The sequence below is a fragment of the Lotus japonicus genome, chromosome 4, assembly GCF_012489685.1.
Source record: "Lotus japonicus ecotype B-129 chromosome 4, LjGifu_v1.2".
Classification (NCBI taxonomy): domain Eukaryota; kingdom Viridiplantae; phylum Streptophyta; class Magnoliopsida; order Fabales; family Fabaceae; genus Lotus; species Lotus japonicus.
Window position 1 is genome coordinate 51,801,104 of NC_080044.1, and position 12,533 is coordinate 51,813,636.

Here is a 12,533-nt window from a genome sequence, read left to right on the forward strand (position 1 = left end):
CTTTTCTCTGCTTTGGCTTCAGATCTGAACAAGGATGGAGGTGTTGTGAAGCAGATCGAAGCCATGCGGTTGTGTTTCCATCAATTGAACCAGAACAGAGTTGCTTCCTCCGAAGGAGATCGAAGCTTGCAAGGTCCCCAGCACCTAGTCTTCCACCGCATCTCGGTCGCGCATCACATCAGCGGTGAGGTCGCAGAGGTCGACGAGCCACGCGGAGGGAGTAGTGGTCGCGAAGCTTGTCAACGTCGCATCCGATGCAGGCGCCGGTGAGGCGGTGAGGGAGCAGTGGGGGTGGCCGGAGAAATCGTTGGCACCGGCGGCGGCGAGGGAGAGGGAGAAGTGGGTGAGGATGGTGAAACTTCAGCAATTCTAGAGAAGAAGGATTTAACCTAATTTTGTATTTTATCATTTTAAATTTTTGTGATTAATAAATATGTATTTTTATTTTTATTTTTTAAACCGAGAAACCTATAATAGCAAGTCAAAAGGAGAGTGGTACAACCATAGATCAGGAAAAACTGGTCCATAGTAAACGGCTCCATCACACAAACTGCTTTTCTCACTTTAGCAGTGAATAGTCTAAGCAGTATCCCGTTTCAATTTGGCAGAACTCATCCATAAACAATGAATTAGCTAAAAGTGATAGGCCAAGAGGAGGAATAGTCCAAAAAGCTAGAAAACACAGATCATTTACCCCAATATTAATACCTTCCCAGAACCGTATTTAATACTATGATTGATTGCATGGTCCTACCACCCTACCCAACCATATCAGAAAAAGAAAATCTCACAGCTAACTGCAATCCCACCGACACATAGAAAAAGAGAGAGGGCAAAACAAAACAGAATCAGAAAAGTAGAGAACACACTGTATATCAACAGTTGCCAAAATAATTTTCTGATTTTCATCCATATAAAAATTACAGCTTGATATATAAGATTCAGTCGGCGAGCAAATTACCCCCGAATATGGATGTCAGAATTAAGTGTCAAGCATGATTGACTATTTCTATCAGAATACTACAATGTTTTGGTCTTGAATTGATTGACTCCCGTAAAAGATACATGTATTAGTGTATTAGGGAAAGAATATATAAAATTTACAACCATGAAATGTTCATTCTGTCCCTAAACTTTACAATCCAACATACCATGCATTTGCCATTTTGCTACACAAATACAACTTGGATGGAGTTTAGGATCCTACCATAAAAAGGCAACTAGGAGAAGGAAACACAAACTACCCTTTACTAATTTGCTTCTCAAATTAAATTTGCAGCTAAATAAAAAGAATTGAACTTCTCAATAGGAAAGCAACCCACACCTAGATGCCTAATGTGGGACACAGTTTTGTTGCAACCTAAAAACCTTAATCGAATATTTCCCATTTTGTTGTTACTACAACTGAGTCAGAATGTTTCAACTGTAGTTGCTGCTGCATCTTAGAAATTTGTTCCACCGCTGTATTTCCCTGCCTCTCTTTCATGTGCTGCTTCTGAACATCAGAATGCACCTCACATTCCATGTTACCTTCATTTCTTAGGGGAGTTGATTTTGGCTTTGGATTCTTCAACTTGTCTAGAGTCTCAATGTGTTTCTGAACTCTCCAAACCTTCACATTCATTTTTTTTTTCAAAACGTACAAGTTACAATGTAAAATAAATGACATAATAGCAATTGAATTGACAGGTTGCAGTTTTGAAAATCAAGAGTTACCTGCTCTCTTCTCTGCAATTTCAGTTCACCCTCACCATAAATTTCATCCAATGCAATCAATAATCTCATCAAATTTTCTGTCAAAGTCTCAACATCCAACTCTTCTGCAACTCCACCTGTAGTAGCAGCAGCCTCCAAAGCTACAACCTACCCAAAATTTCAGTGAATTAAAGCCATTTATTATTGTAAAACAAAAACAAAAAATGAAAATTTTAATATTGTTTGTGAAATTGATACCTTCTTGGCGAGTTTGTCAACCTCATGGGTGATTTCTTTCAAGGATTTTGAAGTCTTCTCCTTCTTGGCAATCTGTAACGCCTCGAGTATTCTTCTTTCTCTACACTCAATGTCCTCAAGCAGCACCAGCTTTGATCCATCTTTGACCCTCTCAACATCAAGATATGATTTTGAATGTCTCTCTTTCTTCTTGAACATCAATTTCTGATCCTGAACATGCAATCCTGTTTGTTCTGTCAACATTTTCTTCAATTCCCCTGCACCCCAGAAAACCATAACCCAATAAAAAATCAACATAAAATAAAAAAAAAATATCTCTGAAAAATAATAATCAAACAAACAAACAAAGAATGGAAATTTGAAGCTGAATGTACCAAAACTTGCATGAGGACTGGTACGAATCTCGTGATAGGACGAGCCATACTTCACTTTCACTCTGATGGTAGAATTAAAAACAGAGGAAGAACTTTGATTCATATCAGAATCTGAGTTACGCTTTTGAACCACCATTCCTCCAGGCCTTAATTCCAAATCAGCCACATTTGGGTTACCATGACCCTTTGAAAACATGGTGTTGATCGTTGACTTGGTTGTTGCTTCCTTGTTTGAGTGCATTCCAAGTTTTGTGTTCTCCCCTGTTGTCAAAACAGAGCAAAAAAGGGTATTTATCTAAATAAGTGCTTCGGTGCTTCCCTTGTAGAGTAGGAAAGTGGGGAAAGAAGAGAGAACCTTGACCTGCCCAAAAGAGATTAAGTGCAGTGGAAGAATCAACAGGAATGGAAGGTCCAAGAGAGTAAGATTAGTATAACTTAGAAGGAAGATAAGGGTACAAAGTACAAACCTTTAAGTTAGTGTGGTGTTGGTGAAAAGTGAAAACAAAAACAGAGAAGGTGGAGAAAGAGAAAAGGAAACTGACAGGGAAAAAGGTAAAAAAACAAAATTGATAACGTGTGAGCGAAACAATAGGGAGGAGTAAGGGAGGTTTCACCTGGGATTAGTAGAAAGACATTGCATTGTTTTTGAAAATTAATAGGAGTAAGAAAAATTAATTAATGAGAAGAGAAAGAAGAAGTGAAGAACCATGTGCTCTGTATCTGCTCTGTTTGTTTTTCTGTTTCATGTATTATAATTCCCTATGAAAACATTAATTGAAACATTATTATGTATAAATGCATAGTTGTTCTCGAATAAACAACATGAAGAGGAAGGAAAAATGGAAATGAGAAAAGAAGAAGAAATACAGCTTGTATTTTGCATTGGAAAACCATAAAGATGTGATGTATGAGAGCCTGAGAGGTATAGAACAGGGTAGGGGAAGATGAAAAGGGAAAAGGTACAGTATGTAGTAAAGAAATCTGCTCCAAAATCTGGTGCCAGTTGGCTATTGTCCATTTACTTTTCCAGATTTGGGTCGGTGGACTTATTCAAAGAAGTCAAAACCCTATTGGGAATTTCTTCTAGAAGGGAAAACGAGAGGAAAATCATGATATTTTTTGAAATTTTGAAATTTTGAAATTGAAAATCATGATATGAAAAAGAAGTAATAAATATAATTTGAGAAATGTTACCACCACTACATTTATACTCTCTTTCCAATGCTCTTTCTTTTAATTGCTATTTTTTTTATAGGCAAATGTTAGTGGTTAGTTGTTAGTAAGTTAGAAAATCTTTTCAAAGTTCTCTTCCAGGATTCGAACCTTGAACCTTCCCCTCCTCACCCTTATGTCTCCTAACTCTTACCACTTGAGCTATAATTCATATAAGCCCTGCCAAATTAAAAGTGAGCCTATGTAATTTAGTGGATATTTCAACCAATATAAATGAGAGTATGAAAGAGTGTGTTGCTAGCACTCCTCATTCACTTATAACTAGATATTACACTCGTGCGTTGAACGGGTTTACTTACAATATTTTTTAACATTATATAACAATTATTATAGTTTAGCTAAATTAAAATTAAAAAAATTGTGTTAAGTATTTTTGAATTATTATAGAATTTTTTTATGGCAGCATGAGGTTATGTATTTGCTGTTGTTATTGACATATTGGTTGCTCGCTTGTGTTTTGAGTACTCTTTTTCCTTCCCTAGGGTTTTTCCCACTGGATTTTTCCTATGAATGTTTTAATGAGGCTTAGGCATAAGTTGTTTTAAACACCAAAATATTTAATGGATTGGCAAGGTTGTAGGGGACATTCTTGTATTGATTTAACCCATATTTTTCATGAGAGTATTGTTCTCATGTACATCTATCTTTTAATAATAATATAATTTTTTTATAAATAATTAATATTACTCCAATTTAACTATTAGCATAGAAATCATTTTAACAATTAAATTTTTTATTTATTTAATAATATGAAAAATAATTAATTTAATTTTAAATATTTAAATTTCGTAAGAAATGTTAAGTAATAAATGTTTAATTTCATAAAATAAGTTTTAAATCATTTTTATATTTTTTACCTGAAAAATCATTTACTCTGACATGTCAAGACCAAGAAGTGATAACTTAAATAGTCTTTTGATAAAAAAAATAGCCTAAAATATTATCTTATGAATTTAATTTTTTTCAACTTATTTAGTTTGCGAATGTTTTCTCATAGTCAATAGCCATGATACTAATCCTTGAGGCTCTACGATCACGTTAAGTGAATATGCCAGATCTATCACAAAAAATATTTATTCGACTTTGACATTATTATTTTTCTCTATTATGCTTCCTCGAGTAATTTTTACTAATATATCATATATATAAATTAAAATATTTTTAATTTTTTTAATAATGTAGATATATGTTATAGTTAATATAAAATATTTTTTAGCGGCATTTGTTTTTCAATTTTAAAATTTTTATCCATATTATTTATTATTAAATAATTTTTATTTTTAATATTTGTCAAATTCAAACCTAATTAAAGATAATCTCATGTTTTTTTAAGTTGTTAAATGTTGCTATTTAATGTAAGTAGTTGAATATTTTTTGACAATACAATTTTTTTTTCAGTTTTTAATTATTTTTCACATATTATTACAAAGAAAATTTATTATTTCTTAATGTATTTTAAAACAAAGGTATGAGAGTTTTATGATTTAATGTATTTAATGTAAAACTCAAGTCTCCTTTACATATAAATATAAATTTTAAAATTTTTAAACTATTTTTTCTAAATTATCTATTAGTAAGTATTATTTTCTTATTGAATTTAATTTTTAATATTTGTGAAATACAAAAGTCAAGTAAATTTGAAGTTTATGAATGTTGTTATTTAATATAGGTAGTTGAATAGTTTTTAATTATATAATTTTTTTTCAATTTTTAATATATTTAATGTTTTATGTTATTTTTGAATGTATAAAATATAAATGTATGGGAGCTTTATGGTTTAATGCATTTAATACATGCAAAACCTCAAGTCTCCTTTATATATATAGATAGATATGACATGTTTGAGTCTTGTAAGTTGTAACAATAAGCGGTAAAACTCTTTTTATGAAGTATTTAATGCATGTGCATTTATTGAAATTCTAACTTGAGACTTTTCTTTAAACTAGAACTTTACGCCTGTTAATCTACACATTTTGTGGTGTATGTGTTGTGATGTTTGCACTCTTCGGTGTCTATTTATCATAACATGAAAAATAACAATAATGTCTTTGTTCTTTTAGTGAATCAGGGATCCCAAGCTCAAAGGTAATGTCCAGAGATCGTGGATAGTATTTGAATGAAGTTGCTTATTCGCCTGTCCATGGCCTCTCTTATAGGCCCTTGGCTTGTCCTTTAGGATGTGAGGTCAGGACCTATAATCATATTATGTTGAGTAATGGTAGTCACCACCTGTGATTGCTCAGTAATTACGATCAGTTTTTGGGAATCTAAAGGTTTCACATTAATGTGTCGCCAAGTTTCGTCATTAAGCCTTCAACCGACAAAGTTGAAGCGGCCTGAGTATGACCCTCTATGTCCATGCAGATTTGTCAGAGTTGGACCTGAAAGAACATAGTTTTGGTAGTTTCCCTATAAGGGCCCAACAAGGGCCTTTAGAAGGGGTTGTGGGTCTAATGAACTCACGTCGAGTCCAAAGGATCATAGTCCTCTGAGCCCATAAGCGTGAGCGCTTATTAGGTTTAAATTGGGGTTTGAGAGAATCAATTTTGTTAATATTCAGTTTTCACCTACGCCTAGTGTTTGGAGTGCAAAAGAAAGAAAAGAGAAAAATTTAAAATATAATATATGATGTGATAAAAAAATAAAAAGAAGATATATAGAAATTAAAATGAGATGTACTAATTTAGGTGAAAGAGAATAAGTTACAATGTATTAAAAAATTCAAAACTGAAAAACTAAAGTGATTGAAATGTAAAACAAACATTGAATACTGAATCTAATACACATGCACGGTCATCCAGTCATCATAAAAATTGTAGTAAGCCATACCAAAAACCCACACATATTCCAAACCGACAATGTATTTTTGTGTATGCTCCTTAGCATTGAGCATTGTACACAAAAATAATAAGAATATTCCTATTCAGTAAGAATCAGCGATTGGTGAACAGTTACGTGATACTCAGTAGTAAATCTTTTAGATGACAATGGCATTGTAATTATCATCACAGTGATACCCTTGACTTGATTAATGGTTTCTTGGTTTACCATGTTTCTTTAGATGGTACTCCCTCCGTTCCTATATAACTGATACTTTAAGGTTGTGGCACAAATATTAAGAAGTAGCAATTAATATGTTTTACTAAAATTACTATTTAACTTCCTATTATATCCTCTATCTCTCTTATCAATTCTAACTTTTCAATTTTCCTACCAACAATAAATGAAGGGCACAATTGATAAAGTAGCATTAATGTTCTCTTGAAATTGTAAAAGTATCAGTTAAATAGGAACAAAAAAAAGAACCAAATTAGTATCAGTTATTTAGGAACGGAGGGAATAATGACATTGTAATTATCCTCACAGTATGGGCGCTGAAAACTGTAATTAAATGCACAATTAATGATTGGTTTCAAAGTTTAAACGCCAAAATTATACTTGACAAGTTATATAATCTGACATTTTCTAAATGGTTACCCCTTTGGGTGATCATGCTGCTGATTATAAAATCGATCGATTCATACAAAAAAAAAAATTCATCTCATTTTAACTATTTTTTTCATTTTTCTTTCTCTGCATTTTATATGAAATCATCTGTCACACTTTTTTTTAAACATACGTTTGAAATTGTTTGAGCCGCATAGGACTAGTATGGGCGACAAAGCTCTCCATCCAACATTTAACGCAACTGTATTTATAAATACTCAACCTGTAATCTCTGTTTAAGCTAAAACAACCTCGTACTAGATTATCAATTGACCTATGTGTTTGGTTGTTCACTTATTTACACTTTAAAGTATAAAATGATATTTTAATAATTTTTCCAATAATACTTTTATCTTCACCTAATTTTTAATTATTTAACAAATTTATAACGAAATTAATTATTCAAAAATATGTCCAATGCTAGTTAATTTTTAGCATTAGTTAATTTTTAACATTAGATTAAGACATAGGTTAAGTTATATGACACTTCTAAGTTCAGCCGATCAGACTCTAGAGAGATCCCTACGGCAGTTGGCAAGCCACCAAGCCGAAATTCACTTGAAGCAGATTAAACCCAAATAGACAAAAGAGAAAAAAGTATCAAACATAACCACCAACACAAAGGCAAACTCCAAAGCTTCGTAAGGTCTTAGAGCATCTTCAATGGGAGTGTCTCACCCCAAAGAGACTCTCCCATTAGTGTCTCATACCATTGAAAAGAAATGGTTCTTCCACCATATCTAATTTGGGTGTGGTAGTGTAGAAACTTATCTCTCATGTGTGTCTCATAAATATGTTCTTATAAAATATATTATATTTGCTTATCATTTTATCATATAAAGTGTGTAGTTGAATGTGGGGTCTACTAGAGAAACTTTTAAGAGTTTTTGAGTTGGAGTAAAAAGTTAGTAAAATGATTTAGATGATGTGGCATTATGGGGAATTGTAAAGAATGAAGTGTAGACACTTTAGTTAATGTGATGGATAAAGATGCTCTTAATCAACTGCTCTCAAAGCGAAACATTAATGATATTACAATTTTGATGTTGCTTCTTTTATTTTCTAAGCTCTTAGGCTCTGTCCCACCTGCAGAAGTTCACACTCCTATAAACCAAAAATAAGCACCATACCAGATTTCAATTCTTTATGGGTGTTGCCCCTGCTGGGGCAAAACTCTGTTTGATAAATTTTAAGCAATTTTTTTTAGCAAATAAATTTTTAGCATTAGTGAACATCATGCCAAAGATACTTGCTCTTGGGCCAGAAAGATACAAAAACGAGAATGATACATGGCCGACGGATTCCATGTTATTAAGCTATATTTAGATAAGCATGTGTGTTTGGATCATTATTGCCAAAAAGTGATTTTACTTGTGTTTGGTTTCCCATTGAAAGACCTCAAATTTAATTTTCATGGTGTAAAATCACTTTTGGATGACAATATAGATGTTTGAGAGTCATCTCCCGAAATTAATTCTACTATGAACTAGAGATGGTGGCTTATGCGTTGAACACAATTGATTTTGAGAATGTGTATTTTTAATCTTAGATATGTGTATTTTTAATCTAAGAATTCCAAATTACTGGATAAGGCCTGTGATGGGCAGTGAGCCAGTGACTATCTAAATAATTTCCCAGTAACGTCACCCCTTGCTTTCTAGCCAAGAAAAAGCAAGCATCATTTGGGACAAGATGACAAAAAAATTAACTTGCAATGGGTTGAGAACTATTTAGTAAATTTATTCTATCATATACATCAGAGTTCCCGTGTCTCTTTGTCTCTAGCAAATAATTGAAAAAATAGACCAGTTTGGAGTAATTGTTATGAGAAGAAAGCTAAAAAAGCACAGAAAATACAAGAATTATCTGACATTTCTTCAATAACAGCTTTTATCAACCTGCAAACATGTTTCTAGCCACGGCAATACAATTCAATGCAAGCCAAAAGTATAAAATGACCGAACCAGTTTCAACTTCATGGCTAAAGGAGCAGTTACAAAACATTGATCCGTGGAAACTGGAAATCCACTCTCTCCTATTATCCTAATCTGATTCAAAAACTCCAAAGGGGAAAAATCTGCACTTTTTACCTCACTGATCCTTCCGAGCTTTAGTTCTCACAGGCTTTCCCGGTTTGATTACTTTACCAAGAAGAATCACAACAACAGGAAGAACAGTTCCAATATAATACACGCTTCCATATGAGGCAATAGTTTCATGCAGACTTAATACCTATACAAAAACAATCAAAGAAAGAAAACTTGTAAGATCTCTGAATTTCATATTTGCATGATACAAGTCTGAGCATACAAATTGGACCTGTGTTTATGTTTGGTTGCAAGGTGAAATATTGTAGAATCACTCTTAGTTAGAAGCTACAAGTCTTAACTTTTGAGTGAACCTATCTTGAATACTGTGAAAATCGTGAAAGTGTGTGTGTGTGGGAGGGGGGATAGAGAGAGAAGCAAGACTAACCATGAAACCAACACTGGAGTAATTTAGAACCAGGAGTGTATACGCAAAATTCATAAACACCAATACATTCTTAACCAAAGCCATTGTCGGAGGCACGCCTTGCTGCCATCTGTAAATGACTGTTTAAAAAGAAACATAGCAACACAAGTTAATTAACTGAAGAAAGAAAGAAAGAACAGATAATAAACCCAGTTCGATATGTACCTCTGGAACCAGCAATCATCAATGCAGACTGAACAAAGAATATAATGTATCCAGGATATAATCCCTGCAATTATTATGTCAAAAGGAAAAACTTGATGTGTCATGGATCCTTATAGCATATATTCAACAGTATAAAATAACAGCAGAGCAAAGTTGTTTTAGGCACAAAATTCTTTATCAGCTTATTAAATTGAATTATATTTTTTTTGTTCAGTGACATATACTGAAAGTTAATAAATACATGTATATCTTATATCAAACATGACAAAACTGATGAGAGATGAGTGTAATGACTATTTGTCTATTACTCCTAAAAGACTATAGATATATTTGCAAAGATAGTTAGAAAGCTTGAAGCAATAATAATGCTGATAGAAAACAGTCAAATTTAAAATGCAGCTAAAATTATACTCACATGCCAAATAGCACTAACGGTCTGAGTTGCAAGTAACTGAAAGAAACCAGGTTTCTTCCCATTCTGAATAAGCCTCTCATATACATCTGCCAAAACAAAAAAGTAGCATCATTATTAGTTTATTACTTTATAGTCCATCATTAGCCCTTATGAATGAAAGGTGAATAGGTAATCTACATCAATTTTCAATTCAGCATGTTGCCTAGTTTTCCAGGGTAAGAACAAAAAGATTTTGATGGCTTGATCATGCTATAGTTTACTGTAAGCAAAGCATACATTATAACTAAATAAGAGAGACTACTTTAATATGATCTAACAAATACTATGATACGAAGTACGAACTACATGCTGGTAACCACCTGTAAAATATTATACACAAATTGTTGCATGAACTATAAAATCATGCAGTAAGGACCCTAGATTAAGATTCATGCCTAAAATAGAAAGATGTCTATGTTCTACTGAGTTAGCTAAGTAAATACGTGCAAGAAAAGCATCCAAACCCAATAGCAAGAAACTCACAATGGCGAAGCCAGGTGCTGACTTGTATATTCCACACAGTTGGAATCACAACTGCACTCTTAGCAAGCTCAACACCTACTATATCTACATTTTTGGCTCGGTCCCATCGCGGCTTCGGTGGAGAGGACTCAGTCCAGCCACTAAAACCCAGGCCAGAGATAATAATAGAAGCTTCGGAAATCGACCAAATGAAATAATATTTCCACCGCGCCGTAAAGCCAGACATGTACTGGTAACCCAACTTCTTGAAGAATCCCCATTCATGGTATGAAGGATCAGTAAACTTGGTCAGAGGAAAGTGCGGCACAAGGTTCAAATACAAGCCCATACACAATCCAGCTTGGACAAGAGCTCGAACGGTTGCCCCGTAAGGTGATGGTGATGGCCCTTTTGATGCAGAGCCCCAAATCTACAAATAACAATAACAATAAAGACTAGTGTTGACAGAGCAAATGTGAGTACAGTTCAGTTACTATTCATAACTTAACAGCAGAAAAATGAGAAACTGGTATTGATTTTCCTGGTTTAAACGAGACCCGAGGTATCCACCACTGAGTCAATCAGGTTCGAGTCAGGTATTTGTTATTTTCTTAAAACTAATGAAAAATCAGAAAATAAACATACCCCTTTATGTTCAGTCCAATCGAGATAATCCTTCATTTCAAAAACAGGACCAGCAAAGTGACTCCCCAAGCAGAGGCAGTAACCGATATACTCAATCAAAGACGGCAATTTAACGAGGCGGTTCTTCTTCTGAGCCTCACGCAAACCCTCCTCTTTCAACAACCCATCATTGTAATTAATCGCACATGAAATAACCTTCAATGTCAAAACCATTAACGCCCCTAGTACCAACAATTCAATACACCCATAATCAATTATCAACCAACCAACACAAATAGCAATAAACCTCATACATTTCATTAATTCCTCAATCCAAAAAATTAAAAAAAAAAAAAAAAACTGACAAAAAACCCAGAAAAGAATTAATGAAATGAAATTCAACACTCACCAGTTGCATCGATGCCACCTTCCTTCCATGCATCACCACTCATGTAATACACATGGCTACAAATGAAAAAAAATGGCAGAGTTATTAAATAAATGAAAAATTGAATTGGGTGGAAGCGGAATCAGAGAAGGGGTATGTATATACCAGGCAATGAGGTAGCCGAAACCGAGGAAGAACGTGATGATGCCGCATCGGGGGCGGTGAAGGAGCATGGAAGCGTAACCGAGGAACATGGGGACGAGGAAGTGGAGATTGGAGGAGAAGCCGAAGGAGAGGTAGGAGAGGAGAACACCGACGGCGGCGGAGAAGATGTGCTTGGGGAGGCGACCGGGGATGAAGCGCCAGAGGAAGCTGAGCGGAATGGTGGCGACGAAGCAGAGGAGGAAGCGGAGGACGGGGACGGAGACGCCGATGGATGCGGCCATGGAATCAAGGTGAAGCTCCATGGCCATGGACCACTGTGTCTTCGATTGATTGGTTGTGATGGATCTTCAATCGTTCAACAGAAGCTTCGTTCGAAGTTTGATTTAAATATTTAAATTTAATTGTCACGGCAGTAATAGTGAAATGACGGATATGCCCTCCAACTTCTTTCAGGTTGTTCTTCACGTTCACACTTTCCACCTTCTGCGCACAGTTCCACGTATCTCAAATCACATCCTTTGTGTGTGTTCTTCGGAAACTCCGTCAATGAGCTTCTATTTCGGTTTTTTATTTTTGTACTCAGATATATGACCAATTAATCGCCGAGCTTCTTTTATCTTTTTTGTTTGTTTCATCAAGATGGACAAAATTGTTTTTAAATTTATAAGATTATAAGTTGATGTGAAATAATGTTGTTAGGATAAGTATTGATGAT

The 12,533-nt window shown here is 34.3% G+C and overlaps 2 protein-coding genes across 4 annotated transcripts; both read right to left on the reverse strand.

The window, feature by feature from the left end:
* Positions 1-1,045: 1,045 nt before the first annotated feature.
* Positions 1,046-3,264, reverse strand: LOC130715864 (BAG family molecular chaperone regulator 1-like). 3 transcript variants are annotated; one of them, XM_057566015.1, is made up of 5 exons: positions 2,795-3,264; positions 2,328-2,688; positions 1,954-2,210; positions 1,717-1,863; positions 1,046-1,612 (listed from the first exon to the last, which is right to left on the reverse strand). In XM_057566015.1, the coding sequence occupies exons 2-5, from the start codon at positions 2,566-2,568 to the stop codon at positions 1,370-1,372; spliced, it is 888 nt and encodes a 295-aa protein (XP_057421998.1). In that variant the 5' UTR covers positions 2,569-2,688; positions 2,795-3,264; the 3' UTR covers positions 1,046-1,369. The 3 variants fall into 3 exon arrangements, with proteins under 3 accessions (XP_057421998.1, XP_057421997.1, XP_057421999.1); XM_057566014.1 differs by having other exon boundaries at positions 2,328-2,588; positions 2,689-3,264; XM_057566016.1 differs by having other exon boundaries at positions 2,328-2,588; positions 2,683-3,264.
* A 5,636-nt stretch (positions 3,265-8,900) lies between these two features.
* Positions 8,901-12,189, reverse strand: LOC130711865 (lysophospholipid acyltransferase 1-like). Its single transcript, XM_057561638.1, has 8 exons — positions 11,819-12,189; positions 11,675-11,730; positions 11,287-11,507; positions 10,663-11,071; positions 10,141-10,226; positions 9,726-9,789; positions 9,522-9,640; positions 8,901-9,278 (listed from the first exon to the last, which is right to left on the reverse strand). Exons 1-8 carry the CDS (start codon positions 12,124-12,126, stop codon positions 9,138-9,140), a joined length of 1,404 nt encoding a protein of 467 aa, XP_057417621.1. The 5' UTR covers positions 12,127-12,189; the 3' UTR covers positions 8,901-9,137.
* Positions 12,190-12,533: the final 344 nt, after the last annotated feature.